This window comes from Hordeum vulgare, chromosome 2H (assembly GCF_904849725.1).
Source record: "Hordeum vulgare subsp. vulgare chromosome 2H, MorexV3_pseudomolecules_assembly, whole genome shotgun sequence".
Classification (NCBI taxonomy): Eukaryota; Viridiplantae; Streptophyta; class Magnoliopsida; order Poales; family Poaceae; genus Hordeum; species Hordeum vulgare.
Genome location: NC_058519.1, coordinates 631,587,106 through 631,607,176, shown reverse-complemented (window position 1 = coordinate 631,607,176; position 20,071 = coordinate 631,587,106). Strand labels below are relative to the sequence as shown.

Below are 20,071 nucleotides of genomic sequence, written 5' to 3'. Positions count from 1 at the left end.
TTAGATTGTGCTCTCCTTCAACTAATCAAAATTGTTTCACTACAACTATTTGAAGGAAACCAACTATGATTCCAATGGTTAAACACTAGTTGATTCTAATACGATTTTTCAGATTATGGAACACTATTCCAATCAGATTGTGCTCCCCTTCAACTAATCAAAATTGTTTCACTACAACTATTTGAAGGGAACCAACTATGATAGAAACAAATAAACTTATACGTGGAATTCACTATGATACATTATGGACATTATGCATAATATGCAAACAAAAGAAAGCTTGTTAACTAGTAAATCCAAACTACAAACTAAGTCTTATCGGATTAACAAAATTCGATCCAATGTGAATTATAAATGAACACAAATAAATCAATTCCTACTAAATATAATATTAAGTATAATCGGACTCTAACTACACTACTAAATCAACACAAAAGAGTAGCATGTCCTATTCAACACTAAAACATATTGAACATTAAAAAATTGTACACTAACAAATTAATTTCTACTAAATATAATCGGATACTACACTACTAAAACTAATTCCACACATACTACACTACTAAATCAAATGTACAAATACACAAAATCTACTACACTACTTAATCAGATACACAAATACACAAAATCCATGTGAACGTGGGAGTAGTGACCCTAGGGGAGGGATTATCTTGGATCAAAGAAAGCCTCAAAACTTACTTCGCCCATTGGAAGATCAAGACATGGCTTGCGAAACATATTTGGATGACGGCAACACCACGTTGATCGGTCGTGTACTCCAGATCAAGCCCGAAGAACTTCTCATGATCCGGTGCGTGGTTAAACCATCGTTCCTTCAACTGTTGAAGGAAAAAACGGCACCTCCGTGCTCAGGTTCGTGTACACGACACGGAGCTTCGTCGCGCCATGCGCGACCACCTCACGAAAGTTAGTTGGCATGGTGGAAGAAGAGAAGGGAAGAAGAGAGGAGAAGAGCAGAGAGGGTGACGCGAGAGAGAAGAAGAACAGAGAGGGCGACGCGAGAAAGAAGAAGAACAGAGAAATGGCGACTGTACGCTTCGGTTCGTGCTTTTCATCGCCCGAAACGACGCGGGATGCAAACCGTTTGGGCCTTTAGTCCCGGGTTGAGCCACCAACCGGGACTAAAGAGGTATACCAAACGGTTGCCACCACTATGGCAGGCCACGTGTAAGGCTTTTAGTCCCGGGTTCAACCACCAACCGGGACTAAAGAGGTATGCCAACGATCGCCCCACTACCGCAGGCCACGTGTTAGTCCTTTAGTCCCGGGTTGAGCCACCAACCGGGACTAAAGGGGGATACGAACGGTTGCCACCACCACTGCCCGCTGCGTAGCCTTTTAGTCCCGATTTATAACACGAACCGGGACTACAGGCTCCTTACGGGCCGGGACTAAAGCCTCGAGAGAGGCATTGAGAATTGAGGCGACGTGGCCGGACCTTTAGTCCCGGCCCAGAGGCACTCCGGGACTAAATGATCCAGGCCAAAGATCCGTTTTCTACTAGTGCGACTCACATTGCCACCACGCAACATCTATCTACTCCGCTGCCACCTGCGATCAATCTATCTGCTTTGTACTACCGTCTGTCCCCCGCTGCGAGCGAGCAATGCGTGCGTCCGGACACCATCGGCCGTCGTCCTGCATATACCACATTTTAAGCGGCTACATGAACACGACGTTATCTATCTATCCATATACACCTTCACCATGGTGCGTATGTTCTTGGACTTTGTGTCCACCTGCCAGTCACGATCCCGGAGGTTGCCCCGGCCGCGTGTCCACCTGCCTGTCACGCACGCACAGACTAGAGGAGAACGCTACCGGCAGTGGGCGAGGGCGGTGGTTGCCCGACGGAAGATTTGGCGATCGAGCTTTCCCAACATGCTACGATCAGCCTTGTTTTGTTATGGCACCCAACTGTCCGTGCCAATCGATCCGGCCGCCTGGCCGATCTCCAACTGCATGGATTCGGCTGAGGTTTGCTAGCTAGTACGTATACCGGAGCACGTGCTTCATACCTTGGGCCAGGCCATGGCGACTTAATGGCCGACGAAAATGGCCGTGCGGTTTGTCCCGCGTGGGCACCCACCATGGCAAGAGTTTTCCAGATGGAGAGGGCTCATCATCCATTGCCGGAACTGGCCGAGCACGGGTCGCCGTCGGGTGCTCCACTGGGTGCCGCACGGAGCGACAATGAAATGGAAAGTTTACGTGCGTATACATGTGACCGTCCTGGTGGTCTGGCCACAACGGCCTCTGCACGCTGCCACGCTCCATCTGGGTAATCCAACGGGCGCTTTTCGCCTTCCACTATTCTAGTCACTGTGAAAACCTGGCACGCCTCGCTGGACCACGCGCCACTACGTGAAGTCAAGTGATAAGACTGGAGCGAAGGCAAGTCCAATGAAGTTACCAACTTATAAGTTACAAAGTGTAAAAAATGACTTATTTTACCAAACATACTTAACTTATAAATCACCCCAACTTATAAGTCATAAGTTGCTTCACCCCAATTTAAAACTTATAAGCCATTTACTTTTGCATGGGAAGGTGACTTATAAGTCACCTCACTTATTGAAACCAAACAGGAATTAATATGGACTCCATGTAGAGCGTTAGTACTTATTCCTTCAGTCCGGGTTTATTTGTGCCCCCTTATTTTAGATCATATTTTAATCTTAAATTTGTTTCATAAAATATATTTCTTTTTAAACGAAGGTAAAGGTTTTGTTTCATTTATTAATTAAGAAGGAAACGGATAAGAGTTTGCAACACAAAGTGAAGAAAACATAATATATTGCATCATGGTCATTTCCCTCGGGACATCAAAATATCCACACTCTTTGCCTCCGCGCGATGATACAAAGTTTAGTCTCACTCTTTATGTTGATAAATAGGATGTTGGGTGGTTTGAAACGGTTGCGAAAAACCCTTACGTTCTTCTCATTTCATATAGTTCAGCTAATAAGCATTGTGAGGGAGGTTGTAGCTTTTCTATGTTGTCCATCAATCCTTGATCGATCGTTCCTCGGCCAAGTAGCAATATCCATGCTATTCAATCATAGCTATACTTTCAACATTTTCTAGAGCCTCAACGTGTACGGACACTTGTAGAAGAAGTGGGCAATGGATTCTTGCTCACTCTTGCATAGTGGGCAAAGTCCGCAATTGTCCTAACCTTGCTTGGCCAAGTTGGAATCAACTGTTCAAACATGATTTTAAATTGCTGACCAAGCAGAGAACTTGATCTTTGGGGTGCCCAAACCTTCCAAATAGTTTCATTCATCTTTGTGCATGCAATTTTCAAGAATTGCGCCCTATACGCCGAGGTTGTGGTGTATTCACCATTTGTTGTGTGCTTTCATGCAATGGAATCCACCCTATCCTCCTCAAGATGACCATTTCAAAGCAAGGTCCAAAGATGTATGAATTCACGGATATGTTCGAGTGTACATGAGATCGAAATTCCGACTTTGCCAATCCATGCGCCCTCGAGCAAGGCGTCATGCACCTTCCAATTTTTCTCATAGAGCACTCAAAAATGAGTGGAGCCACATCTTTTGGTATCCTACCAAATAGCCAAGGGGAGTCACAGAATGGTGCAATAGCCCCATTGTCAATAGTGATAGTGGTTGAAACATATAAGAGGTCCATGTAGTCCTCATCACAGAATATAAGTTATTTATTATAAACTGCATGCATTGTTGGATTCGTGTCAGAAAGAACATTACTATGGTATCTTTTTTTTGAAACAAGGTCAAAGATTTGCCATTTTTGTTGATTAAGAAGAAGAGAATTGCCCGGTTAATTGACGAAAAAGGGCTAAAGCCGATACAGTACACGGACATCACCGGTCAACCTGGCCTCTGACATGGGACCCGAAGCTCCAAAAGGGAAAGACACCCGCCGCAGAATCGCAAGCGTCATCGTCATCATCGGTTGCCTCAAACGAGCGACTCCGACTTCATCATCGAGCTCCAACATCGAAGTCATCCCGCAAACAGCTGCAAAGAAACCACGACGACACATGTCCTCGGATGACCACACGCGTGAGCAGCCGACAACTCCGACCTTGACGACGAGTATCACAAAGGGAAAATGTAGGACTTGCACTGACCGTGCCCTTCGCAAACGACCATCGAGCGCTCGTCATTGTCACCGCCTGGACTCGCTCCACCGCAGCTCCGACTTCAAAGCAGCCAAGCAACCCATAGAAGACGACCTCGGACACGCCGGAAAGAACCGACTACCGAAGTTCATGCCGCGACCTGAGCTCCTCTCAACGTCATCATCGTTGCCAAATAGAAACCAACGTCCCATCTCAGCAAACCATGCGACGAAGATGCCGCCACCCACGACGAAGATGCCACACTCCACAATTCTCCGAGTCGTGGCCGGCTCCGAGACGATGCCTCCAAGGAGGAGAAACACGCGAGGACGCCTTCATCGCCCAATCCAAAGGATCTGAGGTTTCCCTTCGGAGCCCCTTTTTTGCTACTTACCATAACCCATATTTTTAACACAAATGTATGATCAAAATTTTATTCAACATGTGAGAGCGTCTAATAAACATAGACGGATGAAGTAGCCGTGTAATGTTGTAATGCTGCCGTCCGAAAGATAGGGTAATATTTTGGATTTAAGCAAGTGGGTAGTTTGTGTGTTCCTACTTATATCATGGTTGACATCCACATAGTGTAGGATGGCATACAATGCTACATCTCATAGTTTAAACTGAAAGCCTGATGGAAGTTCTTTTTTCCTGCTAATGTTAGCTTGAAAATATGTTTGTTGAATGCATGTAAATAAAGCAGTGCCACAAATAGGGATTACTTCAAAATGCACATATGAGCATGAAAATAATGCACGTATGAGCTCGGCACTTGTGATTTCAGAGTGCAAAACTATAAACGGAGTTTTTTTGCGGGGTAACAATAAACGGAGTTTAATTGAACTTCAAATGATTGGCTACCTTGTAATTAGCGTAAAAACATGACACGCATTGATTTGTCCTCCCAACCCATGACATGGTTGATTTTTGCAAATATTCGTTAAAGCAACTTCAACAGGACGACCCATTTCGTCCATCGTCGTCCGTTTGGGTAGGCGCGGACAAAAGTTAGTCGAACGCGCCGACTCAAACGGACGCGCGTCCGCTTTTTGTCCGCCTGTCGGCACATTCCAGGTCCATTTTTGCGCCTGATTTGCATCGACGCGTACACAAAGAGCGCGCGCTTACTTTCCTCCCTAGCCCGCAAGTCGGCGCAAAGCGGCCAATTTTTTCCTTCATTTTCCTCAAACTATCCCGCTCTCTCCCCCGCGCCACTCCCACCGCCATGGACGACGACTTCGAGGCCGCCGCTGCCATCGCCTCAATGGCCACGTCCGTCGCCGCCGCCGAAAGCAGAGGCAATACCCCCCCCCCCCCCCCCGGCAAGGTCGGGGCGCCGCCCAAGAAGAACAAGAAGGAGTTGACGCCGAGGAGCGGGCTGTGGAGTCGGCCAAGAGGAAAGGCCGGAGGCACGCACAGGATGCAAGGGGTGAGGTAGCTGCCGCCGCCGTCTTTGTCGTCGCCACACAGCAGGAAGACACCAATGCCCGGGTGAAGGCGACAACGATGTAGGCCTTGTTGTACCTAGCCAGCACGGGTTTGTCAACGTCGTTGTTGCCACGGTCGCGGCCAGCACTGGCTCGTCAGCATATCATCGGATGATGCTGCCATAGTCGCCGTGCGTGTCTTGCACGCAGCCGATTCCCGGCTTCCACGTCTACCCGCAAGGCAGTCGCTTCTCCGGGGAATGCTCACCGGAGGTGAGCATCGTGGCTCCTTCCACGCCCGCGCCGGTGACCATCGACCTCAACGCCACGCCGGTGGCACTCGGATCATCGTCCGGAGGCATGAGGAAACGACGACGCGAGATGCCAGCCAACATGCTCACCGGCGCCCGCAATCTGTTCGACGGAATGCCGGCGGCCGTCGACGATGAGACGACCAATTGTTTCCTGGAGAATATGATCTTCGAAGGTGCGCCAACGACTGGTGCGTACGATTCCGATGAGACCCAAAGCCAGGATGGCCGAGCGCCGTTCACGCAAGCCACCAATGATCTACATGACGCCTTCATGCAAGATCAGGTCGGCCTAGACGGCTTCTCGCTCGATCATAAGTTCCCGGAGGACTACAACCTTGAGGAGGAGGACGGTGACATGGACATCGATGGAGAGCCTTTGTTCGAGGAGGAGCTCACCAACCAAACTGATGTCGGGGCGAAGCCGAAGCGCAAGAGCAAGCGGACGAAGGCATACACACTGTGATATGCGACGGAGATCGACGGAACCTTTTTTGTGTGCCGGCAAGTGTGCTGGCATGACTACGGGCCGACATGTCGTGGTCGAATTTGGTGTGCTGGCATGTGTGCCAGGATGAACTGTGTGGTGGTTTAATGTAGACTAGCAATGTATGCCGGCCGCGGACATGATGTCGGCTTGAACTCTTGGGTGTTGGCATGTTGGCCTGTTTTATCTAAGTGCGGACATAAAATGGATCGCCAGCGTTGAACTTGCTGTCGATCCAAAAAGAAAAGCGGGCGGACTTGAAGCGGGCCATAGATCAAAACGGACAAAATCGTTGTCTGTTTGGGTCAATCGGTTGGAGTTGGTCTTAGCACCTACTTTAGTACGGTTCCACCAAGTGTCAAACACAAATAAAATGCATAAACATATGAAACTAATTTTATTTTATTAGCTTGGCACGACATTAACATGCACATTTTGTTGAACGCATGCCCTCTCCACCATCTCCCTCTCGCCATTTATCTCATGGCCTTTCCATTTCCTCCTATTTAATTTGGTGAGAATATTTGTTAAACTCAATCCCTTGAATGTTTATTAAGAATATTTGAAGTTGCCAATTTGTGTAAAGATTCCAACAGCTGAAACACGCACATTGGAGAAAGTCAACAGCTGAAAGATTGTGTGTCACACACAAAAAAATTTGTTTACATGTAGAGTCGTATCTTCCTTTACATTTGGGGGGAGTTGTAAAGGAAGATCGATGTTCACGAATAATTATTAGGTAAATCGAGCTAAAGGGGGGTCTCCTTGAGCACCTAAATTCGCAATGGAAAGCACTGTTGAGTATTTATTCAAGCTTTTTTTTTGTGGGAATTGTTTTTTTATTCAAGCTAGCTAGCCAGCAATGGTTAGGTAACTTTTGTCGCAAAAAAGAACAATGATCAGGTTTTTTAGACAAAAATAAATAAATTTATGGTTAGGTAAAGACTTTGCTTAGCTTGTCGACCCCAGAGTCAACTCGTAGAACCATCGGCTATATTGTCGCACCGTCCACGAAACCAGGAGATGATGCCTGCCCACATACTATACACCATCCATCCAACTATCCATCTACCGTCTGTCCCCCACCGCAACCGATCCATCGACCCGCCCGTCCTTCACACGAGTCGGCAGCTAATTAGGCTACGGCGATACGTGACGATACAGCACAGCAACAGCAGCAGCAGCATCACTAGTACACCGTTTCATCATGGCAGCATCTTCCTCGATTTTTCATTTCGCAGTGCCAGGCCGACCATAGCCACCGTCTCTCCTAAGCATCACGTCCGCACACACGAAAAACCACCGGAAAATCGCCGAGGCGTGGGGGGCGGTGGTTGCCCGACCGGAGATCCGTCGATCGAGTTCCCTGGACGGATCCCGGTCGACGAGACGCGTCGTGATCCTTCGCCTTTCGGCATCCCCCGCGCCATGCGTGGCCATCTTCGTCTCTCGGCTTCTTCCAGGAGTGCCGACGACGCCGTATCTCCGTGCGTTTCACCCCGCCGGATCACGTGGACGACATATGGATTCACGCACTGTCTCGACATAGTCTCGTCCTTTCTCAAACACGGACAGGCATCCCCGGCCATTGCGATTGGCTTGGTCTGAGTTTTCCGGATCGAGAGGTAGGCATGCCGGAGCAGGTTGAGCACGCGAACGGGGGGTGCGGGCGTGTGGCCATGGCATGGCCTGGCCGGAACGGGCTCTGCTCCCTCGGTTTTGGGCAATGCAGCGGCCGGCTTTCGCCTCCCGATTCCGGTCAGGGAAGCCTGTGGCACGTCTCGCCGGAGTGCACGCCAGGGTCAAGTGACGAGTGCGTCCATACGTGGCGCTTTTTCTTCTTCATGCTTTTGGATGACACTGATGCGGTGGTGCCTTGTCGGGAGTCATATGACTGACTCACTCACTCACTCACTGACCGGCTCTCGGTCAGAAAACATGACGGACTTGAATCGAGGAACCAGGTCAAGTCAAGTCAAGTCATCCTTGTAACTTTGTGTGAAACTTGTTCGAATGTCAAAGTTAGAGCAGCTCTACCGCGGTCGGATCGATGGCAATCTGCCTTAGTGGAGTAACTTAGATAGTATCATGTACTTTAGACTAGGAAACATGCTGATATGACAAACAATTAAAAAAGAGAGAAGGGTTTAGAGTAACATATGTAAATACGGTAACATGTTAAATGTTATGCTATTATGTGTCGTGCATGTCAATAAATGAGGTTATATATGATACTAGTTTATGATACTACGCATTATGGAGATAGTATCATACAATAGTATCATATGCATGATACTACTATATGATTCTCCCCCCGTTCCTAAATATAAGTCTTTTAAGAAATTTTACTAGTGGACTACATACGAAACAAAATGAGTGAATGTACACTCTAAAGTATGTCTATATACATTCGTATATAGTTTTTTAATGAAATCTTTAAAAAAACTTATATTTAGGAACGGAGGGAGTACTTGCCACTATGGCCAGCCTTACGAAGTTTCGAGGCTGGCAAGATGATGCGCAAACTCAGAGTATTCGTATTGGTTGCGTACATAATCATGGGACTCAATTGTCAATGTGATATCCCTTTTCCAAACCCCAATCATCTCGTATGAAGTGACGGAAATACAAGTTCTTCACGTCACATGCGGCTTACAGTAATTGTTATATGGAACACGTTCAGATAAAGTTAAAAATATCTTGAAACCTTTAATAGAATCAAACATAATCAAGTATTGTACTCGTATAAAAAGATTAAACCCGGAATTACTTTCATTGCATCCGGAATCAAAGATTTCCCAAAAAGGCTAGACAAAGGTACTATTCATGCGGAAATTGCTTTTGGTGGCCCAGCTTCATGGAGGCCTTTAAATTTAAAATTCAAATTTCATGAAAATTCATATTTTTACATTTCAAAAAATTATGAAAAAAATACAGGGATAAGTGAAGGCGTAACACACATGTGTGTAAATTTTTAGAAAAAAATACATTGAAATGAGGGCTGTGCAAAAAAGACAAATCTGAGGCTTTTTTACACATGACACTATTCATCATCTCAGGTCATGAATTTGTCTTTTTTGTGCAGATCGTATTTCAAGGTATTTCATCCTAAATTTTTGCACACATACGCATAACATCCTTCTTTACTTCCATATTTTTTTTTCAGATTTTTTTGAAACCAAAAAATTTGAATTTTGAATTATTCAAAAATTTCGGCCTCCATGGAGGCCGAGCTCCAAACGTCCGCACTCACTATTCATGTTATATTGTCGTCATAATTTTGTTCTTCTTTTTTTTGCCCTAGCGTCAACGGAAATAATTCCTTGGCCAAACCTTTTATACGAGTACATTAACTGGTCATATTGGATTTTTAAAATGTTCTAAGATTTTTTTTACTCTTTTTTTTTTTTTTGAATATAGGGGGGTGGAGCACCCGAGTGCTCCTAATCCGCTCCCCTCCGCAGGAGTGCTTTTGGGGCCAAAATCATCATAATAGCGGTTATTATGACAACTTTATCGAAGTTGCTTTTAGTAAATATTCCTTCTGTTTCATAATATAAAGATGTTTTTGACACTATACTAATATAAAAATGTTCTTATATTATGAGACGGAGCGAGTAGCTTTTTACTGATGTTCTTTCATTCCTTAAGAAAAGTAGTCAGCATTTTACAGATGCCAACCGAAAAAATAATAAAACTTGGTATATAGCCAGTGAAAAGTATGGGTGTTTCTAACTTTGTCATAGTCAGACACCTGCACAAAGTGGCGTACACAAATGTGGTTTGGAAGTTCTTTTCCTTCAATCTCAGCTTGAAAATGTATTGGATTTAGTTGGACGCATATAAACGGAAGGATTTTAATTGGGTGCATGTAAATGAAACTATGTTATTTGTTGAAATTATTTTGAAATTTGCTTAACTAGATATGTAAGGTCAAGGCTGCAATCGTGTTTGACAGATAGTATAATTCAATTCGTCTCAAAGCCTTTAGTCTTCACAAACGACGAACCGTTGTAATGGCGTCGATGTCGCCCTCGGGTACCTCTATGCTCTAGCTTGGCACATCTATACATGTGAGAGAAGCAAGGTGGATGATTTGGTGCCTAGGCTTCAACATCACACATTTGACGGTGTGTTTAGCTCCCGCCCCCCCCCCCCCCATCCTCCCTTGAAGGTGGACACAGTGTGTAATTCTATAACGTCGTCGGTAACACGATGGAAACACGTTGATAACATGCTAAGAACGTTGCAACAAGGTGGCAAGAGACCTGAATGAAGGAGGACGTTATCGAGCAGATAGATACATGTCAACGGAGGGAAAGAGAGTCGCCGAAAGTCATGCAAAGCAACGGGGAATTTTGTTTTGCCATTGTATGTCGTTTTGTGCCCCGAATTAACGTACCCAAAGCTCATGGCGTGCTCACTTTGTCGCTTAGATGTCTGAAAAATCTTTAAAGTTACCATTTTATCAAAAATCAAAACAGACAACCCAACCATAAACCTTAACCCGAAAACCCCTCAATTAGGCATCAGTTTATCAGCTACTACCAGCTAACTACAAAAAATTAACAAGACACGTATCAATCCTCCCTGTCAAATCCATGACAAGTTGTGTCTGCACAAATATAACTAAAATAAGTCTAGATACACTCATCTCTAGGACAAGTATTTCCGAACGGAGCGAGTATCACTTTATCAGCATCACCTCCAGTGAAGCGCTGCCAAGTGGCATAGTGTATTATAAAGAGAGTACTGTGGTACTGTATATAAAAAATAAATGCATAAAGATATGGTGGCCCTATTTTATCATGGCCCAGTCACGACATTCACATGCGCATTCCGCTGTACTACACACCCACTCCCCTCTTTATCTCTGACCCCCTCCCGCTTCCCCCAATTCTCATTCCCAGGTCCCTTTCGCCCGCTCCGTCCCAACGAGAGAGAGAGCAGTTGGTTGAGACTTGAGGGATGGATCTGCTGGAGAGGAGCGCCACCACTATTAAGCCGGAGGCGGGGGAGGCCCAGTGCAAGGAAGGCGAGAGGAAGGAGCAGGAGCAGCAGGAGACCCAGCAGCAAGGCAGACCCCCGCTCGCCAACGGCAGCAGCAGGTAGCCTCCTCCTCCTCTGCCCCCCTTGCTTCCCGCTGTAGGAAACCATGGCGGGATCCGTCGGGGATTCCGCGTCCGTCGGTGTGATTTTCATGGATTGCTTTGTGTCGTGTGCGCGGGTGTTCTTCTTCTTGGAGCCGTTCCTCTCCCGCTCCCGCTTTCCCCGCTCTTCTGCTTCTTCTTCTTCACGCGCTTTCGCAGTCGGCACCTCCAAGTCCGGTGCTAATCACGGGAGAGCCCTTGCGGTGGGTTACCGCCGGTTCTTGGCTTGGTGGCGTGGGGAGTGCGCGTCGGTGCGGGTTCTGGAATGCGTTTGGTGTTCTTTCTCGCTGCTGTTGGAATGTTGTTCCTTCGGTCCAAACCCTTCCGAATTCAGTTTCATGAACCTTTCATGCTATTCCCAAGTCTTGAGTCGGAAAAGAAAAATTAGGGGGAGATTTTAGGGGCACGTGTTCTTATCCGGATGCTGGGAGAAAGTTTCGGTTGCTGGAAATCTGGCCGCGCTGCCAGTCCTTATCCTTGATGGTCATGGCTGATTTAATTGCGAGAAAAGCGCAACTTGTTTTGCTCTTGATGATGAACATTTCGGCAAATCTTTTCCTATCAAGTTAACTAGTAGTAATAAGTAAGCTTACGGGCTACGGCTGGGCAAGAACTTTGCTCAAGATGGGCACGGATCCAAGCAGCCTTTCCCACTCACTGACTCACTTTCTTCTTCTTCTTCTTCTACAAATTCTTGAAAACCGTTGTGAAAAGTTTTTTGTTGAGCTGCTGTGTTAGGTTCAAAGTGAATAGGCCGCTTACATTGAGTTAGGTTCACAGTGAATGAATAGGTCGCTTACATTCTTCTTTGTGATGTACACCTCGACCTCCAGCTATCCTTTTTGAGAAACATGGGACAAGGCGTAGATCTGATTAAAGCCGAGTTCGGTACCCAGATAACTTCCATAAACATGCAAAGCCCTACCAAGGATTTCAACTGCAAGAAAGAACAAACGGAAAAAACTAACAAACTTTTCCACCGGTTAGCTTCATGACCAATGGTGAAGCCGGGGACCAACGACATGGTCTTTGACCAGCTATTCACAACGTTGAACTACTACTAGTCCTTTAGACATCTCCTGACATGTTAAGGCCCTCCTTGCCTATCATCATGTGTTGCAACCTGCAAGCGTGCACACGGGACGCTCTGTAAATCCTGATATTTGTTGTGACCTTCGGGGCATTTCGGTGTATTTGTCAGCTGCAATGCTGTGCATCATTCAGCTATTCACCATATCCATGCCACATTAATTTGTTCTGCCCACAGTACCATGGAATGTTTTCCTGTATGCTTTGGCTATTGTCTTTTATTCATTTGTTTGCATTCAGTTAATTGGTTAGGTGCTGGGCCGCTGTGAAACGATGAACCCTCTATGTTTTGAATCAATAACGGTTGGAGTTAAAATAATTCTGTCACACTAAAATGTGTCACTCAGAATCAATATTCCTGCGTCTTTTTCCTGATAATATAGGTCTAATGGGTGCAGGATGTTTTGGATCTATTACCTTCGACAACGTTTGGAGAAAACAATTAAGTCCGCCCCATATAATTTGCTAGGTCCAGTGCTTAGGATGGAACCGAAGTTATGTGGGTCCGTCCATCCGCCCTGGACCGACTTTGAACTAGTCAGACAAGTAATTGGACACTAGGCGTCACATACCCGTCCACCACGTCTTGAATAATTCAGAGTGGACCACAATTACAGTCATAGTCTGGTGTTGTCTGATATTACATCATGCATTATAGAAGTTGTTAAGACTCAGAATTCTTGGTACATGCAAAGTAGTTGATGTTATTGATTTTAACTTGAGTTTTACAATGTAAATAACTGACTATTCTGATGTGGGCCCAGGACCATGGTATCATACAAGTCGTGGCTAAACGACAATTCATTTAGTGGCCACGTGAAACTCTTGTCTTCCTAAGATCTATTTTGTTTTCTCTTATCAAGTAGGGGAGGTGTATTGGTTGCACAAAGGCTTATGATGCGACTAACATGCACTCTAGCTAACTGGTGCCACAATTTTTCTGAAAATAATTCTAAACGGACTTCAAAACTTCTACTTATCTATAAAATTTGAAGAGTTTCACTCTATGCTAAGTGCACAGTTTTAAAATGTTAAAGATTGTAAGAATTTTCTCATTTTGTTGCTATGAACATAGAATGATTTTGAATATGAATTTCGTGTGCAGTTAGTGACCCACATATTATACTATGACTATCTAGAATTTGTTTTGGATCTATCTGTTGCTTTTGCTAGCCTGTGAATGCGGTGATTGCAACCAAGCCTTCAGTGCATAAGGACCCATTAAACAGAGTGTAGAACAAACACTTCTGGAAATAGATGACTGGTTGCAGATGAAGTGCATATAGTAATGCCGTTTCAACATTTGATCTTTGCCTTTAATTCCTCCAAGGCTCCAACTAAAAAGATAGCAATGTGACCTCAGGGGTTAGTAAATACTATATGTAACCTAACATTGTGCATCAACGAGCCAACCCAACCTCCAATTTCACATAGCACGTTGCCATTAAATGCCCTTTTACCTTTTGTGTATGCAGTTGCTCAAGTGCCATGTGTGCTGTGTCTGCCAACTTTCCAATACATTTGTGTATTTATGTGATTTTATATTATTTTTTCACTGCATGTTCTTACTACTTATGTTGTTTAATTATTAGGTCTGGAATGTTGCCAATGTCGAGCCCTCCAGCAAATCCGGGACAGCTTACCATCTTTTATGGTGGGTCAGTATGTGTATATGACTCAGTGCCACCAGAGAAGGTAATATTTATGCTTCTTGCATCTATCGTTTTCTTGGTTTAATTGTCGAAACTATATGCTAACCTGTGACATTGACATCAACAGGCCCAAGCAATCATGCTTATTGCAGCAGCAGCAGCTGCAGCCTCAAAAAGCAATGGCCCCGCTGCTGTTAAGCCTCCAGTGATGTCTGCGACCAATGCTATCCAAGCTATGCTTACGCGGTCGCTCTCACTCCAGAGCACTTCTGTAGCAAATGGACAACCTCAGCCTGCCGCTGATCCTAGCTCGATTTGCAAGCTTCAGGCTGGTAAAGCCACTAGATCTTTATTCTGAGACCTAAAAGTGGGATGTTCTCGTCAGTCTTTGTACGATCTTAAATTTTGTAAAAAAAAAATGTTTACCTGCTTTGCAGATCTTCCCATCGCCAGGAGACACTCCCTTCAGCGCTTCCTGGAGAAACGTCGTGACAGGTTAGCATGAACGAAGAGTAGAAGTAGCAGCCTACGTTCTTCTGGAGCGTATTATGAGCATTATGACCCCCCTTAAATTTGTTGTTTTGTGTTTTGTGTTCCACAGCATTTAGAAATGCATTTGTATGAGGGCAAGTCTTCAAAACTACGTCTTGTACTTCTGTGCCCCATTCATGATCAATCCAATTTATGATAACTGTTATATTTTCAACCTGAATGTTCTAGGACAAGAAGTTTGATGTATGCGATAAAAGTGGTCCATGACTCGTGATAAAAATCTGCATGATCCTGTGAAAATGTACTTGTAAGAGAGACCAAACATTCCATGTAGTTTTAGTTGGAAATAAACATGTAAGATTTGTTTATAGTTGGGTCACCTTAAAGCATCATTCCATAACAAGTGATGTTGCATATCAGCTGGTAAACTGGGATCATATGATTTCTGAATTTTGACACGAGTGACGAGATAAAATCAACAATTCTCCTTGATGCATTTCATGTCTCATGTTTGTTCATCATGTGCTAGTTACGACCTAGGAATCACTATAGTGACTTTGACCAATTTCTTAGCGAACAAGCTTAAAGCCCCTTTGTATTATATTAAAGCAATGAACCAAATGTTAGGCTGAGGACACCAGCTTACAAAGGCAAACTTAAGGACATTAGGACCCTACCAAGCTCCCCCCAACACGACCTTCCCCGCTCTTCAGAAGAATACTGAATTACTACTTTAGTTAGTTTAGCCGGTCACTAATTCTTAGGATAGATGATATGCTGGGTTCGATCATTTTCACCAGCCAGGAGAATACTGAACTGTGCTTTTAGTTAGTCACAGCCATAAATTATAATTCTTGGGATGGCTGATTGCCTCTGAGCTAGCTTTCTGAACGAGGACGCCAAACGGTCAAGAAAGCATCTCCATTCTTTGAATGTTCTTATTACGTTTCATGTATAAGCTGGGATTGATTTCCGTTATCCTTACTTATGCTGGCTCGGAACTTTCATCTGTAAGCTGGGATTGATTTCCGTTATCCTTACTTATGCTTGTCTCGGAACTAATCATCAAACGATCCTATGATGCAGGGTGGTGAGCAAAGCTCCCTACGGCACCGGGAAGCCGTCGGAAGGCATGGGAGCCTCTGGGATGGAGGCGGTCGCGGAGGGAAAGGCCCAGTAACAGAAAGGAAGAAAGATAGCCCCACCCCTGATGTGTTTGGAAGGAAAGGGCGCGTGTTAGCTGATGTGATGTTACACCGTAGAATTATCATCGTTCGTGATAATAATGATTCGACCAGAACCTCTATTGTCATTGTTCTGTTGTCATTGGGTAGTGTACTCTGTATCTGAACCTGTTTTACTCCGAGGAACCAAACTGCTATGGTGATATATGTCAATGTAAATCATGCATGTCGATGTCGTGCCTGTCTGACTGATGCATTGTTTTTATGTAGTCGATGAATGGATGGTGTCATCTGTGTCGTCCCAGTTTCAAATATTTTCCCAGTTGGTTTGGAAATGTAGTGGTTGTGTTTAGTTTGCTGATGATGCTGGTTGGGTTTTCAGTGCCCATCTGAAGGCAGCCTCTCATCTGGGTTTCCGCCTCAGGTGGGGTGCGACGACTTAGCAACAAAACAGAACCCTGAGGTCGTGCTTGGATTGGATATATGAATATATTTCAATACGGAGGTGTATAATTTACACCCGTAATTTACCGACGGCTGCAGTTGTGTATTTTTTACAGGTGTATTTGAAAGAGAAATGGCCGCAGTTGTGTATTTTTTACAAGTGTATTTGAAAGAGAAAGTGAAACGGCCGCAGTTGTGTATTTTTTATAAGTGTATTTGAAAGAGAAAAGGTGATCCAAACAGGGCCTCCTGAAGCTTTGCCTGTGCTCCATGTCGCTCCGGTTACTCACTGAATTTTCTGATGTTGCGTTTGTGCAGCAGAGAACAGATTTTGTTCACGGAGGCAACTTTCTTCGTCAGTGTAACGGCTGAGTACTGAACTTACGTACTGCCAGCTACTTGGATCTGATCTTACGTACTGCCAGCTACTTGGATCTGATCTTACGTACTGCCAGCTACTTGGATCTGATCAAGAATGAGCTGACGTAGCTAGATTTACACTTCATGAACTAACCATGGAGCAAAGAGAAAAACAAGGGCAACACGGTCACAGAAACTTGTGCTATAAGACCGCTATTCACACACGATCTTCTCAAAATTATTGGTTTCCTGTCCATCTGCCCATACATACTTCACTAGAGCTCAACGGGAATGTAACACGACAGTCAGTCAGTCCCAAAATGTCCGGAAACACGGAAGATATGCAGGCAACTTCTTCGAAACACGGAAAATAAAAAAGACCTCGCATGTCTAAGTCTGGAAGTGCATACGATAACTACAATGATTGCATCACACATGCGAGCTACGCATAATCCCATGGGCGTAGCCGCCGACCATGACCAAGGAAAGAAGGGACACGACGCCTGCTGGGAATATCTTTCCAGACTTCTTGAAGCGAGATCCCATGACTGACAGCAGTGCAGCCGATATGCCTATGACGCAAAGCCAAGAAAACATTAGGGCATCACCCTTCAGGAGAAGATTCTATAGGTCGATGAAATTCCCAAGCAAGGATAACAAGGACCATACGAAACATGTCCTATGAAGGAATACTACATACCTAACCCGATCGCCGACGCAAAGACTGGTCTCACTGGTAGTTGAGTGTGAACGAAGAACAGCACCAGGGCCGATATGCCTCCTGCAGCCAGCGATTTCTGGCTTCCGCTCTTCATGTAGCCCATTACTCCACCAGCTGCAAAAGGTAGCAGCACAATGATCAGTTGTTGGTAAATGTTGCAACTTCCCAAGAACAGTCAATACTTTCAGCGTGCTTTCAGTTATAACGCTGTAAAAGGTGCAGAGAGATGGTTGATGGAGCTAAAATAATGTCAGGGGTATTTAGCCCTATGCTAGTTCAACACACATAACAAAGGTATCAGATACCAAGAAGGCAATAACACTACAGCTCCGTTATCAATAAAAATACCCGTGTGTTGTGTAAAGCCAACCGCTTCCATCTTTGCTGGTATCTGGGTGTTCATGATATCCTACTTCCTTGGAGAGAGATCCTACACCGTGCTTGTTTGTACGCATTTAATTAAGGAAGTAAGCACTTAGCACTATGGACAAGAAGAGCATTCTGAGACACACAGAAAGGCATACATTTCTATACATGCAATTTGCTAAGCACAGCCCAGTTCTATTTTCCGCTCTGATAAAAGGAGAAGCTGAGTAACCAAGAGAGTGCTGATGAGCCTGCCTACTCGTTTATGTAATCGCCAGTCAATTTTAACTCTTGTACTACCACATTAGTCATTTAGCTTAACAATCAAAGACAAAAAGATGACAAAATGCGGGTGTAGGGGGAGGGATCTAGCAACCACAAGTTCAAATGGCACAATAACCCCACTGAGTAATGAACAACCACTTGCTAAGGAATTTGACTCCAATATGCACACACATTCCCACAGCAGGGTCTATAACAAACAACACCATAAAGGGAGAGTTGAGTGTTCAAACAATTGTGCCAAAGTACAGCCCAAGCTGCCATATGACCGTCTCCACACACAAAAAAAACTCTAAATGACAAAGGCATGAGACACAGATCTGTTATTATGAATAAGAAATGCCCTTCTGTTGAATAAAGCCAACCACTTCTTTCTGATCTGGATCTGGATGCTCGTGATAGCCTACACTGGACTTTCTTCTTAAGCCTTTAAGTGAGGGCACCTGACAGTCAATATTATAAAGCCAGAAGAGTATCCTATGATACATATAAAGGAACCCAATTTCTATCTTTGCTAATTTGCTGACGACATCCAAAGTTTTATTGTTGCTATTATTAAAGGAGGAACAGAGCAATCAAGCGAGTATTGACGAGCCTGCTTACTGGTTTCTACAGTTGGCATGCCAATCTTAATCATTGTTTAGTCAAATAATTCCATTACCATGATTATTATTATCATTATTTTCGATTAGAGCGGCCTGTTGGGCCCCATTCTCATTAAGAAAATGGAGACTTACACTATACTGGGAGCATCATCACTTACTCCCCTGATATACAACCATATCACCGGATGCCTCAGCCAAAAGCAACTAAAGACTACAGCATTTCAAATTGATTATCAAATATATAAAAGGTGTAAGTAAGCTTGCCTAAAATACAGCCAAGAAATACGAGCGGTTTAACAAACTGGGGATAATCCACTAGTTACCAGCTAAAATGCCAGGATGGCACAGTCCATTCTACCATTTGACCTTCTACTCTTGAATCAGACTTCAGTATCAGCGGGATCAGGCGGACAATAATGGTTATACTGATGAGAACAGTTGAAAATCGCATATAAATGCTAGATATACTTTACTCAAACCCAACGCATCTGCATCTATCGCTACGTAAAAATGGAGGTGGCCGGCGCTACCTCCGACGAGCGCAGCGTAGGCGAGGGTGAGCTTCTGCGACATGGAGAGCCCGTCCCCCATCTTCTCCTCCTCCTCCTCGTCCCCGCCCCCCTGCGGGTCGCTTCCCCCGCCGCCTCCGCCCCCAGATCCCGCACCGTCTCCGCCTTCCGATCCGCCGCCGCCGAGCTCGGGCTCCTTGGACGCGACGGCCGCGAGGAGGCGGGCGCCGGGGGAGGCGGAGCGGAGCGAGAGGAGGGCCGGGGCGGGCGCGCGCAGGAAGAGGAGGGAGCTCTGGGAGGCGGAGATCGGGGCCGGGGAGAAGGCGAGGGGCGCGAGGAGTGGGGTCGTGGCGAGGAGGGCCATGGTTGCCGGTGCTCGAGCTGGGGTTTTGTGGGGGGTCAACTCGGTGGGTGGGCTGCCGGCGGTGGTGAGCTCGGTGATGTGATGGACTGCTGATGTGATGGGGGATTTTCCGGGGTGGGTGGCGTGTCACTGTGGGTGGGGCCTTGGGTTTCTAGGCACTTCGATGGTTTTTCGGCAAAATGTACAAAAGTGAATTGAAGAAGCAACAAATTCATAAAGTGAACCGTTTTGGAATTTCTTTACTGGTATATTCTTTTATGTGGCGTTCGACACAATGTGGCGTTTGACGCACAGAAGCCGCACCACCGGCCATGCTGGCATCCCGATGTCAGGTCTGGCCCCTTCCTCCGGAGTGGAGTGCTTAAAGCCAAGGCGCCACACTTGCAATGCGTCGTGTCTAAGATAAAGGTGTTACATATTGCCTTATCAGCGTGGGTCGGCCCTCCCCCATCGTCACCCACACACATCTCAAGAACAATAGCTCCGGCTCCTCGAG

General features: G+C 45.4%; 2 protein-coding genes across 2 annotated transcripts; one reads left to right on the top strand and one right to left on the bottom strand.

The window, feature by feature from the left end:
- The first annotated feature begins 11,247 nt into the window (after window positions 1–11,247).
- On the top strand, window positions 11,248–16,156 carry LOC123428100 (protein TIFY 3-like). Its single transcript, XM_045112267.1, has 5 exons — window positions 11,248–11,465; window positions 14,189–14,291; window positions 14,376–14,580; window positions 14,686–14,743; window positions 15,827–16,156. The coding sequence occupies exons 1-5, from the start codon at window positions 11,326–11,328 to the stop codon at window positions 15,918–15,920; spliced, it is 600 nt and encodes a 199-aa protein (XP_044968202.1). The 5' UTR covers window positions 11,248–11,325; the 3' UTR covers window positions 15,921–16,156.
- Window positions 16,157–16,944: 788 nt separating this feature from the next.
- LOC123428099 (protein FATTY ACID EXPORT 7-like) lies at window positions 16,945–19,692 on the bottom strand. The gene is made up of 3 exons (XM_045112266.1): window positions 19,233–19,692; window positions 17,429–17,563; window positions 16,945–17,300 (listed from the first exon to the last, which is right to left on the bottom strand). The coding sequence occupies exons 1-3, from the start codon at window positions 19,573–19,575 to the stop codon at window positions 17,158–17,160; spliced, it is 621 nt and encodes a 206-aa protein (XP_044968201.1). The 5' UTR covers window positions 19,576–19,692; the 3' UTR covers window positions 16,945–17,157.
- Window positions 19,693–20,071: the final 379 nt, after the last annotated feature.

What these genes read in the sequence shown, in the direction of transcription:
- LOC123428100 (XM_045112267.1), top strand. Translation starts at nt 11,326, where the DNA reads ATGGATCTGCTGGAGAGGAGCGCCACCACTATTAAGCCGGAGGCGGGG. An exon ending in ACTCAGTGCCACCAGAGAAG is followed by an intron (nt 14,292 to 14,375) that starts GTAATATTTATG and finishes TGACATCAACAG; the next exon opens with GCCCAAGCAATCATGCTTAT. An exon ending in CTGGAGAAACGTCGTGACAG is followed by an intron (nt 14,744 to 15,826) that starts GTTAGCATGAAC and finishes CCTATGATGCAG; the next exon opens with GGTGGTGAGCAAAGCTCCCT.
- LOC123428099 (XM_045112266.1), bottom strand. Translation starts at nt 19,575, where the DNA reads ATGGCCCTCCTCGCCACGACCCCACTCCTCGCGCCCCTCGCCTTCTCC. An exon ending in CTACGCTGCGCTCGTCGGAG is followed by an intron (nt 17,564 to 19,232) that starts GTAGCGCCGGCC and finishes TACCTTTTGCAG; the next exon opens with CTGGTGGAGTAATGGGCTAC. An exon ending in TGCGTCGGCGATCGGGTTAG is followed by an intron (nt 17,301 to 17,428) that starts GTATGTAGTATT and finishes TTTGCGTCATAG; the next exon opens with GCATATCGGCTGCACTGCTG.